Source organism: Chelonia mydas, chromosome 5 (genome assembly GCF_015237465.2).
Source record: "Chelonia mydas isolate rCheMyd1 chromosome 5, rCheMyd1.pri.v2, whole genome shotgun sequence".
Lineage (NCBI taxonomy): Eukaryota > Metazoa > Chordata > Testudines > Cheloniidae > Chelonia > Chelonia mydas.
In genome coordinates, this window is record NC_051245.2 from 129,755,646 (window position 1) to 129,780,686 (window position 25,041).

At 39.8% G+C, this 25,041-nt stretch overlaps 1 protein-coding gene across 3 annotated transcripts in view; it reads left to right on the forward strand.

The window, feature by feature from the left end:
* FSD1L (fibronectin type III and SPRY domain containing 1 like) overlaps positions 1-23,361 on the forward strand; it is a 64,914-nt gene extending 41,553 nt beyond the window's left edge. For 2 of the 3 annotated variants that reach the window (XM_037902335.2, XM_037902339.2), the window contains 8 exons: positions 1,374-1,583; positions 2,082-2,180; positions 6,645-6,774; positions 8,908-8,940; positions 14,172-14,272; positions 14,905-15,156; positions 16,346-16,434; positions 18,137-23,361. In XM_037902335.2, coding sequence (XP_037758263.1) covers positions 1,374-1,583; positions 2,082-2,180; positions 6,645-6,774; positions 8,908-8,940; positions 14,172-14,272; positions 14,905-15,156; positions 16,346-16,434; positions 18,137-18,259 — 1,037 coding nt within the window. In that variant the 3' untranslated portion in view covers positions 18,260-23,361. The remainder of the gene's footprint in view (positions 1-1,373; positions 1,584-2,081; positions 2,181-6,644; positions 6,775-8,907; positions 8,941-14,171; positions 14,273-14,904; positions 15,157-16,345; positions 16,435-18,136) is intronic. The other variant, XM_037902337.2, reaches the window with a different exon arrangement.
* The last annotated feature ends 1,680 nt before the right edge of the window (positions 23,362-25,041 follow it).

A 25,041-nucleotide genomic window follows, 5' to 3' on the forward strand; every position in this document is an offset into this window, starting at 1 on the left:
ATGGACTCCAGCTGTAATTGGCTACTCACTTTTTTTGCTTGCTTTATGCATTGTTCTATGTTCAGAAAGAAACTATGAAATTTTCTTTGATTAAAATAGACCACTGGTAAGGTTGGGTTTTGTTTTGGGTTTTAAATCCTACTTTACCTGCTATCCATTAGTATATTACTATCTGTCGTGCACCCATCTTCTGATGCCTCTTTCCTGCTCCACGCATGGTGTGTGCCTCAGATGTTAATATTTGGGGATATAGATGGGAAAGAGAAATATAGTGAAATTGGTTCAAGTTGTAGAATGTGCCCTGATATGTTTCTTAGGGAGCTGGTGTCATGAGATGCTGAGGGTCTGCAATATGACCCGGTATCACACTGGGAGTAAGGAGTGAGTTTTGTTTCTAGTGTAAGGGTAATCAGAAACTTAATTAGTAGGGCTTAGTAAAGGAAGTTGAATTTTTTAATATGGTACTTGAAGGATAGAATGAGATCATCTTTTATGTTAACTTAGTCTACTGATTTCAGAGCGATTAGAGGACTTGGAGGATAACAATAAAAACACAGTAATTTGAGTAAACCTTAAATTATGATTATTGCAAACATACTTTCCTCAATGTCCTGGCGGTGAGAAGCTGGTTTGCTTTTTAGCTCTTATCCTTTTGCTTGGATTTTGCTAGAAAATACACTACAGAAAATAAACCATAATCATTGGTAGACTTTTGTTTTGAATAAAATGTTGTGATAAAAGTTCACCATCTTGATATATAGATATACACACACTCATTAACTTATTAGTAAATGCTTTGTGTTCAGGTCACTGTCGTATCTGTATGTACCTTGTTTTCTCTGGAAATGTTATATTGTAAATCTGTGTAGTGGTGCTTGTATCCAAATATTATAAACCAACCTTTTTTCTAAAGTGATGGAAGCATGCTCTTGCTGCATGATCCTATATCAGGGCTCTAGCTCTGAATGATATGTAAAAAGATCTAGCTGAAAGAGCCTTAAAACCATGGAACCACAATTGCCAGTCCCTGCCAGCTCTGTTTGCTTATTACTGTTTATACAAGGAGGTCAGCCTGACCTGTACTATCAGAAGAACAAAGACAAGAATGGTAGAAGTTAATCCTAGAGCTAATGCATATTTGTTAGCAAAGTGCTAATTTTGTGTTTAATATATTCACTTAACAGGCAGAGTATTTTGTTTAAGTTCCAATTTGTAGATAATTGAGTGCACATCCTTGAAAGGAATGAGTGCTACTGAACCAAAGGCAATTTCTGATTCTTTTGTGTAGATCCGAAGGAACAGACTGCAACACTGGGGTGTTTTTTTTTTTCATCAATACTCTAATGTTCTTTTGTTTTTTTGTTCTTTTGCAGTCCCCAAAGCTCCGGAGATAGACCCAGTAGAGTGTCTGGTAGCTGACAACGCTGTAACAATAGTATGGAGAATGCCAGAAGAAGACAACAAAATTGATCATTTTGTACTGGAATATAGGAAAACTAATTTTGATGGGCTTCCTCGAGTAAAAGATGAAACATGCTGGGAGCTGATAGACTATATTAAGGGCACTGAATATACATTATCTGGTAAAGATTGCTCATTTACCCTCCTTAAAAAGTCTTCTGCTCTTGAGGTGACTCTGAACACAAACGCTCATTTTTGGGTTTTTTTTTTTGTATATAACAGAATCCTATTAGACACAAGGTGGGTGAGATAATATCACTTATTGGACCTACTTCTCTTGGTGAAAGACTAGCTTTTGAGCTTACACCGAGCTGCTGTTCATGTCTGGGACCAACATGGCTACAACAACACTGCAAACATAGAATGTTCAACTATACAAAACACTTTCCGTTGAAGGGGCATCCTTACTGCAAACAAAAATGCTACTCAGTAAATGAATGTAGCCTCCAGATAACTGGTCAGTTACAGGGCCTTCCTATGCAGACCTGGGTCACCTTGTTTTTAGCTACTAGTTCTCATTATATACTAAATCAACTTTCCTCTTATTTTCTTAATCTAGAATATAAGGAACTAACCACAAAAATTATGTCTAACTTTAAGTGCTTCAAAATTTTTTTCAGGACTGAAATTTGATTCAAAATATATGAACTTTCGGGTAAGAGCTTGCAACAAGGCTGTGGCAGGGGAATACTCTGATCCAGTGACTTTGGAGACTAAAGGTAAAATGACATGACAGTCTCGCATGAATGTGTAGAAAACAATATTGTAAACGCTGAGGAGAATTTAGCACTCTTTAGCTAGTCAGGCTAATGGCAGCAGAGTAAGAGGCAATGAAAACCTGGGTCCAGGGTTTGTGGGATGAAATTCAAATGTCCTCTGTTAGTGACCCTACATGGAAAAGGATTACAAACATGCCTATCACTCTACTGTATATAACTATCTAGCTCCGAGAAGCTGAAAAATCTCTGTAGGTGTGTAACCGTTCCTGGCTCCAATGTCTGAGATTGTCTACTGTAAACTGCTGGTCAGTTAGTTATTTCACCAGTTAGTTATTAATTTAACTTTTCTGAGGAAAGATTTTTGCTGTTACCTGGAGCTGCTTGGTGTGAGGGCAGAGCTTGACGGAATGCTCCTGAGCACCATATACCTGTTCACATAACTTGAACAGTAGGTGACAGCCTATTGTTAACATTTGAGGATTGCTGTCGGAGGGGAGGGCACAGATATCTGGGGAGTCAGTCTTGTAAATTTGTGTAGTGAACTGGAACTGCAGAAATCTTCTGAGAATATCAAAGAACACCCATATAGTCTATAGCACTTCCCAAGAGTTTCAATTTTTGGATTACCAAGTGAAGCTGTCTTGGGTAAGTACATGACCACTGAAAGGTAGCTCAAAAAGCAGGTGTAATTATGCTTTAAATCCCAGAATTGCACATAGTCATTCAATACTGGATACTAATCTGTAGGCTCTAAATTTTTAGATGGCAAATAATGAAAATATTCTGTATATACTCATATTAAGTTGCGGTCAGTGACTGTTTGGTAATTGACACCTTTTTTACTCTGTAGATTGCTGTATGGATTCAGAGTTGTATCTGCTTGGCTCAGTGGCAAAATAGCTGTATAGTATTTTTTCTTTTGTTATAAGAGTAAGCAGATGCTTGTGATTTGTGCAGTACCAACAGTTGTTAGCACTTCAGAGGAAACAGCTAAATTCTAAATGCAGAATATCACTACTGATTTGTGACCCAGTAAGCACAGCTGGACTTTCAAATCCCAGGTTCAGTCTGCAAGGTTGGCAGCTGTAAAGTTAAATATATGCAACCGTTGTAAAATGAGCAAAGTTGGGGGTGGGAGGTTGTCATTGACACAACATAAAACCCCACACTTTATTCTGAAAAGTGGATAAACATCATTCTCCATTGAAAGCGTACTTTCTATATAGTATATCCCATCAAAAAACCAAATACTGAAATTTTGAGATTTTTTTGTTTCTGCCTTTTAAGGGACACATTCTGAACATACTCTAGATCAACAGGATGAGTAACTTACTGCTCTTCAGAACACTGAGTGATGCTTATGGAGTTGGGATATGGTTGGTTGGTTGGTATGTCCGAGCAGAACGTCTCAACACAACTTCAGAACATCACTACTATTTTTGGGTTGTAGGACAGCAACAAACAAGGCAGTGTGCAGTATTAGTGTGAGGGCAGCTTTTTTGGACCAGAGCCGCCACCACAGCCAACACTCTTTAGAAAAAGGGCAATCAGATCTCTAATGTCCATGCAGAATAGACAGGGTTCCAGTTCTGAAGGACGCTAATGTGGGTTCAGTTATCTGCTTTGGAAAAATAGAGGGCTAAGTCAACAGAGAGGATTTGAAATTCTGGTTCCAGAGAGATGAGGGATTTTAAGCTTAGACCTAGCTTACTAAGCTGTCACCTCTGACCCTGTCAGTTTAAAATATTTCTGGAGCCATATGTCCTTTCAGGAAAGTCATGGGTTCTTTTATCCCTTTTTTTTTTTTTTTTTTTTTTTTTTAAATCAAAATCTTCAACTCCAATATTATGCTGTCAGTTTTCCAGACTGCAGTTTCTCACTTACAGTTGACAGTGAAGGTTTAACTTTTTTTAGATTGCATGTGTGGTGTTGTTTTTGTTTTTGTGTGGGTTTTTTCTCTTGGGAGGGTCTTCGAGGGTTTGTCACAACCTCCAGTCTACTTAAATCTAGCTCTTTCTGGAACCTTCAAGGCATTTATTACTAGACCTACAATGTTTTATAGAGAAGAAGAGTTTAAAAGTAGCTTTTCAAGAACTTCATAGATGTAATTAAGGTGCTCAGTTTTATACTGAGGCGTTCTAAAAAAGATGACCAAGTAGATGGTTTTTAGTCTGTTAGACTTAATTCTTATTGAAAACCAAAAAGATCAAACTGATGGGTTGTCAGGGTTCCTTCCCCACTCTGAACTCTAGGGTACAGATGTGGGGACCTGCATGAAAGACCCCCTGAGCTTATTCTTATCAGCTTAGGTTAAAAACTTCCCCAAGGTACAAACTTTGCCTTGTCCTTGAACCCTATGCTGCCACCACCAAGCATGTTAAACAAAGAACAGGGAAAGAGCCCACTTGGAGACGTCTTCCCCCAAAATATCCCCCCAAGCCCTACACTCCCTTTCCTGGGGAAGGCTTGATAAAAATCCTCACCAATTTGTACAGGTGAACACAGACCCAAACCCTTGGATCTTAAGAACATTGAAAAAGCAATCAGGTTCTTAGAAGAAGAACTTTAATTAAAGAAAAGGTAAAAGAATCACCTATGTAAAATCAGGATGGTAAATACCTTACAGGGTAATCAGATTCAAAACATAGAGAATCCCTCTAGGATTACTATGTAAACTTCAAGAGAAACATCTAAAACAAAGTGGAGGCAATTTTCAGGACTTAATCAGGTACAGTAGTAGTAATCTTTACAAGAATTTGCTGCAACACAGTGGATATCCTGGAGGGCAGGGGGTTAATTAATTTAGAAAAATTGGCTAATTCCATTTTACTTCTGGTAAGTGCTGCTTCATGATGGACAGCTGTGTTTGAACTGTATTGTACTGTCTTTCAATTGAACTCTACTGCAATCTCAACTCTTAAAGCGATTATTTAAAAAATAGGCATATTGAAATGCAAAATGGAAGTCTCTAATGTGTTCAAATTAAGTAGTACCTATTAATATGGCAATCACTGTTAGGCTCCTTCCTTTAGCTTCAGAAGCATAACTCCCAAGAGGCTCAATTATTTTGCTTAGTCAGCAATAACAAAGATGGAACTTGCTTAAATTCCAGTGAGACATTGAATTCAAAGTATTGGCATAATTTTTTATCTTGGTTTTATATTGGGTAGCATGGGCCTCTGATCTCAATCTGTTTGTTTGCATATTGCTGTGGTTCAAGCTTGTGAATTGTGGACCCCTTGATCTTAAACACTTCTCCCTGCAGTAAATATAGTACTTGATGATGATAGCAGGACAGTATTCAGAGGAGAGGTGAAAATCAGATCTCTAAAATCATGGATGCAGCCGGTTGGCTATGTTTACTCTACTCTATGCTGTCTTTTTCTCTCTCACAGTGAAGGATTTGACACTAATTACTACTGAGTCTTCTTTAGTTGCTTACATCCTAATGCCTGCTTTAATCTCTGCAGGTCATTTTGCAGTTCGACTGTCCCTGTGTATTTGCTGTTGCTTCAGCTTTATTGTAATCAACAGATTATGACAGTTAAATCTTCATCACAGAAATAGCTTGCAGAAGACAGTGATATGGAGTGCAGAAGATGGGCTTAGTTTTTTTTGTCACTCAATACTCCAAGATTTATAATTTGAGCGATAAAGTCTCTCTGATTTAATAGTAACATTTTAATTGCTGAGACTCACCGATTTGAAGGTGTTCTGTGTGGCATGGTCCCGAGACTACAGTTGGACTGGCTGGATTTCACTTGTTTATAGTTACAAATGTCAGACCAATTATAAGGCTACATTTTTGTCACAGGTATTTTTAGTAAAAGTCATGGACAGGTCATGGGTGGAAACAAAAATTCATGGCCTGTGACCTGTCCATGAATTTTACTATATACCCCTTACTAAAACTTGGGTGTCTGGGGGTTGCTGTGGGGGTGGGGTGGGGGCAGGCTCCCTACCCAGCTCCTGGGAAGTGGTGACCCTAGCTCCATATGCTGCCTCCACTCCGTCCCAAGCGTCAGTTAAGCAGCTCCCATTGGCTGGGAACTGTGGTGAATGGGAGCTGCTGGAGCAGTGTCTGCAGGCAGAGGCAGCATGTGGACCTAGGAGCTGAGGAAGGGGAGTTCCCGTTGCCCTTCTGGGAGCTGCCTCCCTCCCCAAGCTCCTGCTGCTGTAGTGGGGTGAGGGGAGACCCAAGACTGCCCTAGCAGCAGTCAATGCAACGGGCCCAAGGGCTGCCGAAGCTGCTCAGGCAGCCCCCGGGTCAGCCGCGCCAGGCTGCTGCAGAAATCGGAGGTCACGGAATCTGACCTCCATGACAAACATGGAGCCTTAACTATAATTGATTTTTTTTTTTTTATAGTGCATTGTTGTCTACTACTCCTAATTTTTTTTTTCTTGTAGACAGCAGGGGGAGATAATCCATGTGTTTTTTACTCTTTGAAATCTTGTCTTGACCAGCACTTGTCTTCAGTTTGGACAATACATCGTCTCATCTGAACCTGAAAGTTGAAGATTCTTATGTTGAGTGGGATCCTACTGGAGGCAAAGGCCAAGAAAACAAAATAAAAGGAAAAGAGAATAAAGGCAGGTGAGAACTTTAACTCTATCTGTAACCTGAAGTCTTAGATTGAATAAGGTTAATATGTTTAGAGTGGCAAACTGTTTTAGGGCACTGTTTTTGCTTAAGATACTTAGTATATTAGTTTTGAATTAGCATAACATGAAATGCTGATTCCCTGGACCATAGGGTTGTATTGAAGATTCTTAAATAGGGAGTTGTCAGGTATTCCTGACTTCTTGGACTGTGGACACGGCCCAGGAAGTGAAGGGAGGAAAGTCAGTAATATTCGTAGCTGGCACACTCCTGCCTCTGTGGGAGTTTGCATTACTCCTTATCTCCAGTCACTCATCTGGTTGGTGTAACTGTGGACACCAAAGAAAATTTCATCCGGATATTTCTATTTGGAAGAAATATTGCTGTGATATAGGATGGGGAAGGCCCAAGAGAAGGATAAGGCATGTAGTCCCACTAAGAGGAGACATTCAAATAAGCCACTTCAAATATTTGAAGAGAAGCCAAATCAAGAGTTAGTTTTAGATTCAAGACCTTCTAACACCTACCAATCTGCTTTTGTGAATCCAAGGAGTTGTATAATAAATGTGGCCCAAGTCAAAGATTCAGCCATCTCCAGTTATTTCACTTTTGGACAGTAATTATCTGAGCTTCAGGTCTGACACACTTAGGTACGGTAGAACCACCAGTTCGAAGAATGACTGAGTATTCTTCTGAATTCGAAGAATTCTTCTGAGTATTCTGACTGAATATTGTACTGTAGATGGATGGAGTTGGATAAAACAAAAGAAACGGCATAGAGAACCAATCCATGGCCCTTTTTTGGAAAGAGTAGAGGTGTATTGGCATACCCTGAAAAGCTGTCCTTGACAGACATTTCCATCTCCATAGTCATGCTACATTCTTTGCATCAGTTGTCTGCCAGACTGCTGTTCTCAACCATGGAGGCGGGTTGCTTTCCATGGCGTTGTATAAATACCGTTTTTTGTTTAAGTACTCTAGACCAGTGGTTCTCAACCTTTCCAGACTACTGTACCCATTTCAGGAGTCTGATTTTTATCTTGTGTACCCCAATTTCACCTCACTTAACTACTTGTGTACTTTTAAATCTGATTTTGTAAACAAGTGTTACAGCACACTAATACTGAAAAATTGCTTGCTTTCTCATGTTTACCATATAAAATAAATTGATTGGAATATAAATATCATACTTGTATTTCAGCGTATAGTACAAACTGGTCATTGTCAGTATGACATTTTAGTTGGTACTGACTTCGCTAGTGCTTTTTATGTAGCCTGTTGTAAAACTAGGCAAATATCTAGAGTTGCTGTAATCTCCAGAGATGCACATACTCCTGGTTGAGAACCACTGCTCTAGACTTTCAAGCTTGAGGTCATCTCAAACACACTGGATAAGGGAAAGGGGGAAGAGGCAGACTCTTGTACTTGAGTAGTCTTGAGTCTATTCATGTACTAACCTTAATTATATAAGATCTGTCATACCTACAAGTGGTGTATATAGAGGTGTTTTGGCTGCCCTTAACTGCCTGTCAGTTTATCACTGTTGATGAGGCATTCCCCATGACTGTCAGCTGTTTCAACTTCTAAACTTACTATCTTGCATCTGATATGGACAGTAAGGGATGAAATGGGTAACCTGTCAATTAAAAAATGGAATGAACTTCACATAGTAGGATGCAGTTCCAGTTTGGGTTGCCTCATGGAACCATAACTGATGAATGAAGGAGAAAGGATACTGATATTTCTAAACTATTGTCAGTGAGGTTACCAACATCTTTTGATAGCAAGTTGAGTAAAATATCTGTGAAAGTTAAAGGGCTGTGCAATAAAGATTGTAGCCTTTACTAAAGATTAAGCTTTACCAGAAGGCCAAATCTAGTTAAATTATCTTTTTCTCTAAATATCATATAAAATGCTACTTAGTCAAGACTTATTTGTATGATTACGAACATCTAATGTGACACACATTCAGTTACCTAACATTAAAACAATAAATGCCTTCCTGGCTGCTGGTGGTTGCCAGTGATCTGACCAGTTTTGAAAGGCTGATAAGATTTGTTTCTAAAATTAATGTGTACAATTTTTAGTAGTAACCTCTTTTAATGATTGCTTATTTCTGTCTGACAGTGGCCAGATTACAGTACTGAAGAACAATACAAGGTGATAACTTACAACTTTTCTAGTTCTAGGATCTAGCCTCTAGCTTTGCTGAAAATCTTCAGAGTTTTCCTTTTTAATACTTGCTCTTTCTCTAGATAAAACATGAGCCTATCCAACAGCCTTCATCAGTAACCAAGACAGTACCTTTCTTTTTTGTCTGCTTTTATTTAATGGGTTAGTAATCTAATCTTCATCCATGGGGAAGGTTGATGCAGTCCCCGTTCTCTGGAGAACAGCCTGTTACCCTAAGAGTGGGATATGCCATAACGCCTTTGAATCAAATGGAGCTGTACATGCTCAAGTTTCAATACAATCTAACATTAATGTATATTACCATTGTGCCTAGAAGCCCCAGTCATGGACCAGGACCCCCTTGTACTACGTACTGAACAGACACAGAACAAGACAATCCCTGCCCCAAACAGCTTACAGTCTTTAATTCTTAGTTCTTCAAGTGCTTGTTCATGTCAATTCCAATCAGGTACGTGCATGCCATGTGCATGACGGAAGGAAGATTTTTTCCTCTAGCAGTATCTGTAGATTTGGCCTGGGTACCCCCTGGAGTCACGCCTTCATGGTGCCCAATATAGGGCCCTGCCAACCTCTCCTCCTCCTCCCCCCCCCCCCCCCCCCGTTCCGTCTTACCACCTGTGACAGCTAGTTGGAACTCTGTTTCTCTTGCCTCAGCAAGCACGCGTTTGCAGTGTTCGTGTATATAGTTAGTGTAATAGTTTTTCCTTTGGGGGGTCCCCCTGATGTTTTTGGGGGGACACCAGCATATGCTTCCGTCTCCAGGCTTTACACAATGCTCGGACTGTGGCAGATTTATGCCGAAAAGTGACCTGCACACTTCGTGCTTGAAGTGTCTTGGTGAGGGGTACCTTCGAGACCATTGTAAAATCTGTAGATGTTTTCACCCCAGCACCCTTAAAGACAGTGAGAAGCACCTCCGAGCGTTACTTATGGAAGCAGCACTTTGGCCTCAGTTGGAACCTGGCGCAGCAGATCCGGCCTCGAGTGCCACATCCTCAGTTCACAGTGCTCAGCACAGTCAACGTGTGAGCTGGTGCCGAGGAAGGACTCTGCTAGATACCCTCGGCACCGCCATGGTTCCATCCACAGGTCCCAGACATCGGTGAGGCACCATTCCCATTCCCCAGTGCCCCACAAAAGGAAAGGCTGACAGAGGGCACTCCCCGACCAGGTCTAAAGACCAGTTGGCCAGCAAGCCCCCATCGGGCACACATTCAGTGGGGACTCCGTTAACTCCTGCCCTGGGACGAGTCCAGTTGAGTCCGGGCCGCACCACTCACCGGCCTACTGCCGCAAGGAGCTATAGCTCCCTTCATGCCAGAGGCGTTTGAGGCGGCAGCAAACCTTTTGGCGCTTACGGCACCACCTTCACCTCCTAGGCAGGTGAGGTCGCCGGCACCGGTTCTGGGCACCATATATTCTGTGGGCAAACCGGTGATGATGTCTGCCATAAGACCACCGTCTCTGTTGCATCGGCCTGCAGCACTGGCGACCCATGTGGGGGAGCCACTCCGGTCTCCCAGTTGGCACCGCTCTCCAGTATCAAGGGGCTCCGCTCCTCTGTGGTCATCAGAGACCTCTGTTTGTTTATTTATGGGATCAAAATAGAAATACACTGTTGCCCAGAATCTCCTGTATCTTCCTCCCCCTTCTCTTTTTCTCTCTCCTCCCCCTTGCACTTCTCATCATGCATACATGTTATAAACTTGACTGCCTGGGAGGTCAGCAGCTGTAAAACCTATCCTTTGGGGAAAAACTGCTCCTGAGATTAGTATATTGTCCTTAATTTTAGTTTCAGGAAGCATGCCAAAGAGTAACTTCTTTTTCTGCTACTGCTTCTAGAGACCACCACTACTTGTTCCGTTATCTAGATTTCTGTGCACTGCTCCCTTCATGGACACAAGATTGTTAAACACATAGAAAAATTCTAGCCAACTCTCGATATTTTTCTCTGCGGAAGGAACCAGTCACCCTGCCCAGTCTAGCATGTAAGGTAGGCTCTATTCCAGGAGAAGCTATTAGATAAGCTTTCTGGTTCTTCATGCTGGAGGCTTGGGAGAAGCTACTGCCCCACCTCCTGTTCTGGACTGTCTTTCCAAGACCTGCATTAGAATAAAATTTGAAGAAGGCCCAACAGCAAGTGATAAGCTAACAAACTTGTTTTGTGCCCATTTTATCCCAGACTTACTCCTCTGATTGGTAGTTTGTGTGAAAAGGACAGCTTAATTGTTTAATAATACACTATCTTATTTACTCATTTTTATCCAAGATAGTAAAGGTTACTGTGTGAACTGTTAAAGGCTGTTGGAGTCATGTGGATAAGGTCAAACCATTGGATGAAATGGTCATTTACAGACCACTTTTTTCAAATAAAGTAGCATATTTTCAAAGTTTGAAGTAACTTGTTCAAAATTGAGTGGAGGAAAAATCCCAACTTGCAAAATGTCTGCTTTTATTATGCTGCCTTTGTCTGTCAAATGAATCTCTAAATGACCATGTCACTTTCTGCGTATCTTGCTGGAAAATCATCTAAAGGAAAATCTAAGCCCTCACTTCTGATAGACAGAAGCGGATGGCTTCTCAGCAGTGGCGTACGTGGAGCAGGATGGAATGTTGCAGTGGATATTTTCCCCTCTGAAAATATGCTTTAATTCTTGGCTTTGCTGTTTTTCATGCTTTCACTTATTTCCTTTTCTTTTGGTAAGTAAACTGCTACTTTTTATTCCTATTTATCACAAGCCTTTAAAATGTTTCCGTTGGCTTGCTTAGAAACTGCTACATGCTGCTTTTAAAGTACTGTTATCTTATTTTATACCCTCTTCTTGCAGTATTGTAGCCATGTTGGTCTCAGGATATTAGTGGGACAAGGTTGGTGAGATAATCTTTTATTGGACAAACTTCTGTTGGTGAAACACAGGCCTGAAGAGGTCTGTAGCTCAAAAGCTTGTCTTTCACCAATAGAAGTAGGTCCAATAAAAGACTATCCCACCTACCTTGTTCCTCTTTTTGCAAGCAGTTTAGGAGCTGCTATGACATCCTACAATCTGGCAAATTCAAGCCTGCTCCTTAAGGCGTATCTAAATTACAATCAGGTCAGGGGATATGACCAAGTGTATTAGCACAATTTGAGAACACTATTAATCTGTCGTGCAAAATGCTATAATTGGTCTCTGAACAGTTAAATGCTGGAACCTTGATACTATAGGCATGCACTTGAGGAACAATATTCCATTACTCTGATATTACACAGAGTGATGTTATAGTTAAAAAGGATGTTGTCATTTCAGTATAGATTAGAAATAATTCATGAGGAAAAAGTGTTGAACTTTTATAAACAGGAATTATTGTGAATTTTCAGAAATAACCAGGGACTTAAACATCATCTTACAGTGTTAGCAACAGAAACACTGCAGTGTTGTGCTAGCAATGAGATACTAACAATTAATTAATTAATTACCTAGTTGTAAAGTCAGTGGAGACAAGGCACAGGTGATCTTTCTAGCATTGTAGCTAAACAAGGTCAACACCATACCCGCCACCACATTCATAGTTGACCTTGCCTAGTTGCGTTGTGGCGTAAACGACAGAACATTGTTTCTGCTAGGATTTTGCAGTGAGATAACTAAGCTGTATGTTCTCACTGTAAAAACACTTCTTTTTTTTTTGTGGTGGTAGTGAAGATACAGCCTAAGTCATCTAATCTGAATGAAAAGCAAAACATTGTATTAATAGTGAAAGGTAAACTTTAATCCAAGGTGCCTAACTAAGCAGTCCTTTAAAAAAAAAAAAAAAAAGAGAGAGAGAGAAAGTTCAATGAAATCTCATTTACTGTTCAGACTCTCCCTTCTCAAATCTTCACTTTAGGTGCAGATAACCTCCTCAAATGCCCTGTCTAGGCCTGAATTACTAGAGGAGTTGTGGTGTGGGGCTTACCTAAAGAACAGTAAAATGTTTAGTCTAACTAGATTCTTTCTAAAATATTGGTTCCCACCCAACTGATTCCCTCAGTAAAGAGGGATAAAATGCTGTAAACAAAATTTTACACTGTTCTGTTATTTCTGGAACACTTTTCTCTTTTGAAGTCTGATTAGAGAACACAGGCCTTCCTTGGTCTTGCTTTAGTACCTGAAAAATGCCCTATGAACCCCCCCCCCCCCCTTTTTTTTAAAAGGTTCTGTTTCATAGGACTTCTGAGTACTTTCACACTACATGTCTGAGAGTAGATATATTAATGAATGTAACAGCCTTGAGAGGCTTCTCCAGTACGGTAACAAGTAGACCATATCTACTCCCCTACATTTTTTTTTGGTCTGATCATCATTCTTGAGTGGAAGAATATTGCTTTATAAGTAGCTGGTTTTAATGCATTAAAAATTCTTGAGCTGCCGAATCTTAGCAAGCTTTTTCCACCTCCATCATCTATTGAAATTTAGCACACAAACTTGTATCTAATATTTACAGAAATACTAGCATCAGGCCCATTTTATTTCCTTTAAAAGATTCTCTTCAGTGTTACTGTAGCATTGTTTGCCTTTTGGAGTCTTAAACTTCTCTAAAAATATAATAAAGTGCACACAGGATTTATCAATGGGTGTATAGACTAGCTACTTTTTTCTGCAAGCAACTTAAAAATTGCAGTGACATTCTAGGCTGTGTTGTGATGAACATCAACACTTTGTCTCATGCTTCACTATACACCTGAATATCAATAAGTGACCTGCCATGTTCATTATTTGCCATTTTCCAACATCTAAATTTGTTATCAAAACTTTCTAGGTTTCTGCAAGCAATGGGGGGAAACTTATTACCTCTTGCATATAATTTGAATGACAGATGGCTCATTTTAAATTCTAAATTTTGATTTTACTCTCCTCCCATTCACTTGTTCAGCTGCTCCTGGCTTTCCTCTTCACTACCTCATCTTCATTAAATCTTTGTTTGCTTTTCATCATCTTCCCTCTTAGTCAGCCCTCCTTGTGCATGATCCCTAGCTCACTTATATATAGAAGGGTTTATAGTGCAGCTAATGGCTGGTCCAGCATGCCACTTGAAATTGCAACACAAGCACCTAACACTTCAGGCATGACTCACATAAAATAATCTGTATCCTGCAAGAGAAATAAAACTTCCTGTCCATTATTTGACTGGTCTATAAACTTCCCCATACTGGAGTGCAAATTATTTTATTTCTTTTATAGAAGTGGCACACCATCTCCAAAGAGGACATCTATTAGTTCGAGGTCACCATCGATAAGGGGCAGCAGAGATCGCTTTACTGGTGAATCGTACACAGTGTTGGGTAGGGTGAATTTTTTGCTTTAACTCTTACTTAGTGTTGAGCAAGGGCAGATAGATCTGGGTTTCCATCAGGAGACAATTTGTAGCTTGTAATCCCAAAGTTTTTCTGACAATGACTTCTGCAACCTGGGCTCAGACTGGGATCTGTACGCTAGATTCTCCTTTTTAGATCTGTGCAGAGATCCTTGTGCTCATTCAGGGAGTGAAGATACTTATGTATGCAGGAAATTCTAGCATTTAAGAAGTAGTCTTTTACTGTAAGGTTATCCAAAAGATAGAAAAGTCATTTAGCAGAAGTATTTTAGCTAATGTGCCAATTGTAATAGCATCAAGGTGCAGTTGTTTTGTTAAATGCAACATTCTGTTAAATTACCTGTTTTTGGTAGAGAGCAGAAAAAGCCTCTCTGTTCCACCTTAACTGAATGTGATGAATATACACAAGGTTTCTAATAGTCTTAAATTTATTGGATTTTGGTCTGTTTCCGCTAGGCTCACTGTCTACAACCTCTAAGTCTTTACCTAGCAGTTATTTCTTGAGTAGGCTTCATTGTTTTGCCCAGTGAGAAGTATATCCTGTACTGCATGCGTCGGCGTAAAGAATAAAAAAACCTCTACATCTGTGGTCTGTTACAGGAGACACTGCTATTGAAAGTGGACAGCACTACTGGGAGGTGAGAGCCCAGAAGGACTGCAAATCCTACAGTGTGGGAGTAGCATATAAAAATCTGGGAAAATTTGATCAACTGGGAAAGACTAACACAAGCTGGTGTATCCATGTCAACAACTGGCTACAAACCACCTTTGCTGCAAAGCACAATAATAAAGCCAAAGCCCTAGATATGACTGTTCCGGACAGAATAGGAGTGTACTGTGACTTTGATGGAGGTAACTTTATATTGTTGTGGACTTCATAGATTGAAATTTAGTAATGGATGGATATTGCCAAATTGCAGGAGTACATAATACTGTAAATGTTGTGGAAATACATTAGGATTCAACCTAGGAGCAACACTAATCTGCCTTTTCATGGTGAGGAGGGAGACCATATTGAGAGAGATATGAAGGTACTGTACATAACTGTCAAATTACTTAACTCTGATTTTCAAATGGAGCCATGAACACTGCAAACTTTTCTGTAACACAAATTTAAAAAAGTCTGGATACAATGTGTGAGGAGAGACTTCTGAAAAATGGCGAAAACATTCAGCGAATATGGAACTAAGAGAAATAGACCTAGACCTTGTCCTACCTCTCACAACTTACTTGATAAATAAGTAGTGAAGGGTTATGAACAGAAAAGTAGTTGTTTAATGACAATATGTTGTAAATCGCTGTTCCATTTTCAGATACCCAGATGAACTTGGATTAACCAAAAGATGACTTTAGCTATTTCTCAAATGGAAAGAGCAATAAAATAAGACTTTTACATACTACCTAGACAACCAGTACTATGGAAACTGCCACTAGAATAAAACTAAGCTTGGAGGTTACCTGGGCTTACGGCCTTGGGCTTTCTCTTTCCTTGCAAGTTCTGCGAACTGACTTGCATTGCCTTCTCAGCCCTTACTTTGCAATGCTGCCACAGATATTTTGGACAGCTGCTGTTCTTACATCTGTACTGTACTCTTTGGCCACTGACAGTAGGTGGTGACCTTTTCTATGCAATAAGGTAACCAGGCTAACACACAGCTCTGTAGAGAGGGTAGTATTTGATTGTTTGCTGAAATAAGGAAGTGGACTATATGGCACTAATTGAAATTCCTTTACCTTAGTAAGAGATGTCTTTTTTTTGATCAAGTACCAACTCCTCGAAGCAACTCCTAACAATAGCAGGTATAAGAGCTTATGAACTACACATGTAAAACCCACATCGTACAGCTCCAAATTCCAGGAATGAAGAGTAACAAATTTCTTGCTGACATCTGCAGTATGCTGACCACCTAAGTGGTACCTGTCACTTTGTATCCTCTTTTGGGGCTCCAATTCTTCATTGTTCAGAACCATTTTGGATTTATATCCTCTTGTTAACACCAAGTTTCATATACAGTTTTTAAAACTTGGTTTTCTCTTTCAGGTCAGCTCTCATTTTATAATGCAAGTTCAAAGCAGTTGTTATACACCTTCAAAACAAAATTTACCCAACCACTACTACCAGGTTTCATGGTCAGTACCCAATTAACTTTACTTCTATTTTTAGCACTGATATGTTTTGACCTCTGTTTTGGTTGTCTAACACTTGGCATATGGGATTCTTGTGAGCATTTTCTTTGAAAAGCTCTCATCTTTTGTTTGTGGTAGCCCTTCATTGTGCAGCAGGGGAAGTCTAAGTTTATATCTCAACAGAAGCTTAAAAATCACCATTTCCCTTCTTGCCTGCCAAAATCACCAAGCATGCTGTGTATCTAGTTTGGCTCATCCTGCTGCTGCTGCAGCAGAGCACTTTTCTAGCAGCTGTAGGAGTAGCAGTAGTGGGAGAGGAGCATCCCTGAGCAGTAGTGTGGGAGAGGAGACAGGCTGGGGGAACCACATGGGGCAGCAGTTCCAACTCACATCAGGTAAAGGGACATAGCTGGACTTGTCTGGGCTTCTCCTACCAAGCAGTCCTCCTTTGGGATTACTGCCTCTTGAGCTACAGGACAAGGTTGCTATCTTTGACGCAATACCGAAGATTCAGACGCTGCTCAGAATGTGTTGTGGGATTTTGTGGGAGGGAGTTGCACACAATAAAACTTGTTCACTCCTTTTATTTTTTTTTTTAAAAACATGGGCATTACAAAAACATTTAGGTTGCAGTCAAACACTCAAGATAAGAAATACCAGAAGTGAGGTTGCACACTTTTAAATGTTGTAGCATGGGGCACGGGTCACTTGCTGGAGGATTCTCTGCTCCTTGAAGTCTTTAAACTACGATTTGAGGAGTTCAATAGCACAGATATAGGTGTGAGGTTTTTTGCAGGAGTGGTGGGTAAATTCTGTGGCTTGTGTTGTGCAGGAGGTCAGACTAGATGATCATAATGGTCCCTTCTGACCTAAATATCTATGAATCTAGGTTGCACAGGCATCCTTAAATTCTTCCCCCTCATATCATAATGCATATGCACAGTCTCTCAATATATTCTTTTTAGGACCTCTGCATTATTCAGTACACAGAGTGGATGCACAAATGGGCAGAATTAAGATCATATGGGCAACCTTTTTATTAGTGCACACCCACTTTTTTGTCAAGGTCATTAATGAAAATGTTAAATAAGATTGGTCCCAAAACTGATCCCTGAGGAACATTGCTAGTAACCTTCCCCCAGTCTGACAGGTCACCTTTCTGTATGACCTAGTGTCATGACCTTTTAATGTGTTCCATACCCACCTTTCAATTCTCATATTAATCCCCATCTTCTCCCATATGGAACTGTGTCAAATGCCTTATTGAAATCCAGGTAGCGTAGATCTGCTGCATTTTCCTTTGTCTGAAAAATCAGTATCTTTGTACCAGACCAATCTGATCTCTATCTACCTATGTTGTATTTATCCCAATTTCTGGGTTGTTTTTCCTTAAATTCCTGAAGAGAACACACTTCTGATTTCTATGCTCTAACTCCCCTGTCCCCTCTGACTATCTTCATCAGGACATCACTGTGTACTAGGCAGTGCCTCTCATAGACACTTGAGGGTTATTTTAAGTAGAATACCCACTTCCTACTCTTCAGTCAACATACTGGACAGGGAATCTCCTAAAAGGGACAACTGTAGTTTTAGCATGTGAAGTCATCTTTAATTTGCATTTGAAAATGTGGGTGGGGGAAAAATGGATTTTACTGGCTTTGAAACATTGACTCACTGTAGCTTTGTGTCATGGTTTATCTTCTAGGTCTGGTGTGGCGGACTTGCATTGAGTACTGGACTGCAAGTGCCGAGTGCTGTGAAAATGCTCCAGAAGAGTGAAAATGGATTGAGTGGTTCAGCTACCAGCCTAACCAATGTTACCCAATAATGTGTCTATTTGGATACTATACTCCTGTTTCTGAGTGGGTTTTTCTGTGCAGCTGCTATTTACAGGAGCTTGTGAGCAATGGATTAACTGGCTTTGCTACCCCACTGCTGCTTTAAGGCCTGGGCACCAATAGTGCAAAAGTTCTGGGCTGAAGCATTAGCAGAAATTTACTGTGAATCCAGAAAGCCAGATAGAAAGCGAGACTGACTTTTTTTGATGTTTTGGACGGGGAAGTCAGGAGCTGTAGCTACTATGTGCTTTTATATTAGACTGAATTTGATTGTATTAGATACTTCATCATTTCAGTATAACTGCACATGGCAGGTACGATCTTAGTTTGAACGGCACTTACTACTATACACTTTTTTCACTCCTTGTTCCCCCACCCTGAAAAGGAGTCCATTTTGAGGTCCTAAATGGAAGCTTTAAATATGTGACCCTTTGAAGAAACCAGTCCCCCAAATTTCCACACATGGATATGGCATAATGCAAGTTTGAGACTTGAGATGTTCTCGTAGAGTAGCTAATGTCATTTTGACACAGGTTGGCTACCCTCTGGTATTAGTTGAATAAATAGTGTATCATTTTGTGATGGTCTTTAGTTGTCTAAATGGGCAGTGCTGAGTATCCCTTTATAGGCTATTCATAGTTAGAACACGAGCTCAGTAATCCTGCATCACTTTAGTGAAAATGAAGACTTCACATCAATTTTTACACCAGTGTTTTCAGAGCATTCCTGATCTTTACTGTGTGAGCCTTCTACTTAGATTATTGGGGAGATATGCATAACACACTTCCCCAATATTACCCTTAATAAGCTTTCAGCTATATTTGATTACTTTTTTTAAAGCATCCAGCTTGGAGTACGGGTAGGCTTTAAAGTGCTTCCATGCTTTCTATATTTAAGTGTCTTGTTTTTAATATGCAGTTTAAATAAGGTTTTGTCCTGTTTCAACCAGATTTATACAATTTAAAGCTTTCTAATGAGTTTGAAGTGTGTAAACATGCAGTGGTGGTGATGAGGTGTTTTAAGACTTCAAGAATGCAGCTAAGCTAAAGCTTAAAGTAGACAGCCCAACACTCATTCAATGTTGCACTTATACATTACATTCATTTTAATGAAGAAAGAGTACCACTAATTTCACTAAATTACATAGTGATCATGCACATTAATGTAGCAGATTAGTTCATCGTACTTAATCTCTACTATATGCACTCTTTCAAAAAAGGAAGGCATATGAATATCTCTAAAGTTAGACTGGGCAGCACATTGCTTACTGCTCAACCCCACCTATATCACTTCTAACACAAGTAGATAGTGAATAATAAAAACTACTCACTAGCAAACATTGTCTAAATAGAATGAGACTACAAAACTGGAAAGCTACTAGGAGCTTGTATTTTTAAGAGCATAATTTAACTGGGTAGGACCACTTTGTGTATCTTTGAATGCTCTGGATTTTTTAAAGTTCTGAACCCCCCCAAGCTCTTATCTTTTTAAATGCACCCTCCCATCTGAAAGGCTCCCCAAGCAACTCTTTCCTTACTGCCTGTGATCTCCAGAATGAAATAATTCTGGTCGTGCTTACTAGAGGTGGTCACTAAACAATGCTGAGGTTCCTCCTTTCACCCCTTTCATGGGACTGAATATGTCTACTTTTTCCAGCCCTGGAGTTCTTCCCTGAAACAGGACAAAGCATTAAACTGTTACTAGACCACTGCACCAGCCCTCCTCCTCCCATTTTAATGGTTGCCACTTCTAGGTTATTTTGTACTCCTTTGTAAAGATTGCTAATCTAGACTGCTTTTTATGAAATCTGTTTATGGTTCTTGTGCTGCTTTGGGAGAGACACATACTGCACTCAGTGGTTTTAACAAACAGTAGAATCACTCTTCAGTAAAAGGGATTTTTTTTGCTACAGTGACCAGATTCAGACCCCTCCTACAGCAATTTCATATGGATGTCTGCTCTCCATGTATTTCTCCCCATTGAGGCAACCAGTTGCTAATTGGAGATCTTGGAGAGGATATCTAGTGATCCCAGTCCTTAGCAGCAAACCTTTGCATACAGTAGAAAAATTATTCATGTTAATGGAGAGAGCTAAGAGAAAACATTTTAGTATAAAAGTAGGTTTTGTACTAGTGTTAAATCTATTTTAGCCACTTTTAATCAGTGTTTCCCTTCCTGTTCTAGTCCAGGGTCCCACAAAATGACCTGCAGGTGATGGACAATATTGTGACCAATTTTTAATTCTGTAATTAGAGGTCTCTTATGGTGCACAGTCACACTAAGACTTTTCTTCGAGCATAATGCTGGTGGCTGTGTTGAAATGCCTCCCTTCTTGGGAGTTGAACCGAATGATGTAGGGAGGGATGATTTGCACTCTGCACATTCAGTCCCTGGAAACAGAGACATTCCTCTAAGTTTAGGAGCATTTCATTTCTTCCTCTTGAAGGAAAGTAGAGTGAAGAAATCTCGTGCAACAACTGTGGAGATCACAGGCAAAATCAGATGTATTTAATCTGTTTTATACATAGTTGAATTTGGCCCATGATCTCCAGTAGTGTTGCACAGCATTTGCTACTCCTTTAAGAAACAGAGGATAAGCGAATTACCTTTTTTGGTATTCAGTTCTATACATGAATTCAACATTTTTTCATGGCTTCCTTTTCATGCTTATTTTATAATATGGTTATACAAATCTTTTTTGTGTGGGAAGAGGAAGAAAACAGCTTCCAGTATGTTTTCTCTCCTTTGCTGAACTTCTTGTCCAATTTAAATGTACAAAACTGAAAACAATTTCAAATGATTGGCAAATGGTTTTGTGCTAATTGAGCTCATAACATCTGAATCGGCTTATCATAGTACTCTGGGACAGTCCATGTTGTCTTGTGAAGCCATCATCCTAATTACCTTCATATTTTGGAGAATCAGGTCCTTAATGCAGCAATGTGAGCATTCATAATGTCCAGTGAATTGAGGGAGTTTAGAAGCATGCAGGATGGGGCACAAAATTGATTTTTAGAAGGGAAGAGTAAGCTTTTTTCTATTTTGAGACTCTTAAGTTGATGGTGGTAAAGGTTAGTTTCTGTTCCTATCTGTCCATCTTTAACTTTTCAATGTGGGATAGTTAGCTACAGTTCCTGATACCTTGCAGCATACACTCACTCTTACACAAAGTAAAGGAAAACTTAACATGTATAAGGAAAAAACCAGTAACCATTGAATCAAACCCAAAAATTGAGTGCAGATACATAATTTACTTGAACATTTTAGCAAACTGTAAGGAAACCTGCAAGGTACACTTGATTATGCACAAGATGTAGACAGTGGAATTCTTGATTATTTTTTTCTTAAACTATTATGGTAGCTTAGTTTGAAACAAGCTGAAGTATTTAGTACTGTGACTTATGCTGCACAAGGTTTATTTTGATATCCAAGATATAGCTGTTCTAAATGATAACGTATGGGTTATTTTGCCCTTAAAGTTTGAAGTTACTCTGCAGTAGTTAATGCACAAGTGTTGAATTTTTGCTAAGTCTCCTTTTTTTAGTAAATAGAATATGGAGATGAGGAATTGCCTTAAGCGCTTCAGATGTTCGTTCTTAGATTATGGTTTTTGTGCTAACATCTTGCAGATCTTTTTACATTTGTGGAAAGTGCAGGTATATTAATGGTATTGCATAGCATCTTCGGTGCTATTTTTAGGTACAGTGTAAACAAAGATAAAGTACTAGCTGCAGCTTCAGAATGTGTTGACATAGGAAGAATGTATGAATACCCTGAGACTGTTTCTGGCAAGCGGATTTTATTGGAGGCTACTCTGCCACTTGATTTGATTGTGCAAATTTGCAACCCTCTTGAATGGTGGTGCTGGCACAGCTCCCATTAGAGCTGTGCTAGATTCTTTGCATGTAGCACAGTGTTTCCAAGTATGTAAGTAATTTAATGGCCTTGCTCATTGTAAAATTCAAGTATTTGGGGGGGGAGGGGGAAGGATTGTAGCTAAATTGGAGTTCTCTTGTAAAAATGTGATTTATCTTTTAAATGTATTTCTGCTATTTACAGAAGTTTTTGGTTAAGGGATTGCTGTTAGTCTCTGTAAATTACATTACATCTGTTAACAGGGCATAATAAGGGTTTTTTAATATAGTGGTAAACTGTAAAAAAAAAAAAAAAATACATTTGCATAAAAAGGCAGTGGAAGTATGTGAATCTACTGAAGTTTAAGGGTTATTAATTTTGGAAATGGATAGTTGATAACCTACATCCATATACGTGCATGCATACCTTAAGTTTGTCTTCTGGTGCAGGATATAAAGGGCAGTGACTGAATTTTCAGTTAAGACTTACTTCCATGGTCTTTCAAAAAGCTTGTAAGTAGGAAAAGTAAGTATGTGCCCTGTGTAACATGGTTGCAGGAGCATACACATAGGTTTCCTACATCTTTTCTAAATTACTGATCCTTCACACCTCACACACAAGGTGAAGAAACTAACTAGTTGCTATAGGGAAAATATTCAGCTTCACACACAAAAAAAGTAACTCTCTCTACTCTTCTGAGCATAGTACATTACAGATTTTAATAATCTTGGTAGACTAATTCAAGTGTGATCTTCCACCTAAACTCAGATTTTTCCAAACATTTTATTGACTGTTGGAAGGGGAAATCTGGCATTTGTTTTCCCAGGCACTGTGAAATGGGCTTTATGGATATCTGACTATCAGGCAAAGCTTTTCATTTCCCTCCATTGTTTAACACCTTTTGCTGCATGTGCCTTTCATAAGTGGAGCTATAATCCATGCTCCTGCTGTGGCATAATGTGAGTGTACTTAATGATCTTGAATTGTCCCACTGATTTTTACTTTAGATTGCACATTGATTTCCATGTACATCACTTTGACAATACCTCAGGTATTCTGTAATCAGTGCTTCATTCCTCATTCTTGGTATAAAGTATCCCAAGATAACAGACCTGTCATAACAGCACTACAGGGGTGCCTTAGAGCCCACAAAGTATTTTATTTGCTGTGTCTAACTCAAACTGTATATCTTACAAACATTTTGTATTAATAAATTAATTTTGAAACAGCTGCATAATACCCTTGTCGCAGCATCTTATTTTGGCTGAAATATGAACTGTGTAGGTTGAAAGATGCTCCTACTTGAGCATTAAGATAGTGGTGTGTATTTTACACTGCAAGTATTAGATTAGATCAAAACCAAACCTGTAAAAATTACATGGTCTACTGAACAGAATGAGTGACCATCCTATAATTACCTTTTTTGAATTCCAGCATTCTACTTCACCTTTTCTCTAGCTGTGTTCAGTCTTAAATACTATTTCTTCAATATATTTTCCTAATGTTTCAATGTAACCATTAGTTTGAATTAAAAATATGAAACACATCAACGAGGTACATTCAACACTGTCAAAGTGGAGCCTTCTAATAGCTCTAAGAATCTACTTAAATGTCAGGCAAAACTGCACTCTTCATTTAGTGTCAGACTGACTTTATTGTTTTTCAGTAGCATAGCATAAAAGCTGCTGAATATGGCATATGAGAGCTGTACCCAGAGGGAGGCAGGTCATACCAGTAGTAAGCTGAAGTACTAATGGATCTGTCTCTTACACTCCATACAACACTGGATCATAAGTAGTTTCCTGCTGTTTTGAGCTGTCAGAACCATGTGGGGCAATAGGATGTCAATTCATATCTGCATCTTGGCAAATGCACATTGCAAGTTTTCTCCTGTCACAGAAAGGTTTATCCAGTTCCCCTTCCTATTTTTAGGTGCCTACTTCACCCATCCTATAAATAGCTGTTAAATAGTTTTTTGGGGGGAGGGAAGACCACCTCATCTATGTCACTTGTATGTTTCTCCTTGCCCAACTGTTTTTTCTATTATAGGACTGTAGCCCTAGCCTCTTAGTCCTAGCATTAAAGAGCTTATTATTTACAGACATGAGCTCGGGACAATCTCCTAGGTGGCTAAAAAGTGAAGCCCTGCCTGTGCATGCAGTGAATGGGCTGATATGAAATTTAGTTGGAGTATGGTACTAACTTTGCAAGCTTGGCCTTTAACCCCTGCTTTGCCTACACATCCAGCTCCTGTATATAGCTGGTGTCACTTCTTAGAGCCCACCTCTGGCAGTGATGGGGTTGGATGAACAGAGCCCTGCACGCAGTGGTGCAAGCAGAAATCATTTCTTGCCAGTACTGCACTCATGGGAGGGACACGGGGGTACATGACCCTCCATGTGATGACTCCCCCACCCAGAGCCACCTTGCTCTCCCCATCCCCTAAGACACCCCACTTACCTGTGTAAAATGATGCTTTGGGCCCCTGGTGCTACTTGTTCTTCCAGGTGTCACTGAGGATCCAGCAGGACCCCAAACTGAAAACTTCTTAATGAAAGGATGATAGGAAGGACAATCACCCCACTTTCTCTTAACCCACTCAGTGCCTCCCTTTTGTACAAACTAAGTCTCTGCCAGCTTCCCTTTATCTAAGGGTACGTGGTCAGCAGCGCTTTAAGGTGGTGGTGTAGTTGCGGCACCAGTGCTGGGAGAAAAAAACCTCTGCCCCCATGAGGGGAATAGCTACCACGTGACTAAAATGCATGGTAATGGGGGTTGAGTGCAGTAGGTAAGGGTTGTAGGTCTGGGTGGTGAAGCTATAGGTGTTAGAGGCAGCTGGTGGCAATAAGAACCCAGATGTGGGGGAGAGTGGGTTGGAGGTGATATGGGGGCACAAGGGAAAGTTTTGGGACAAGGA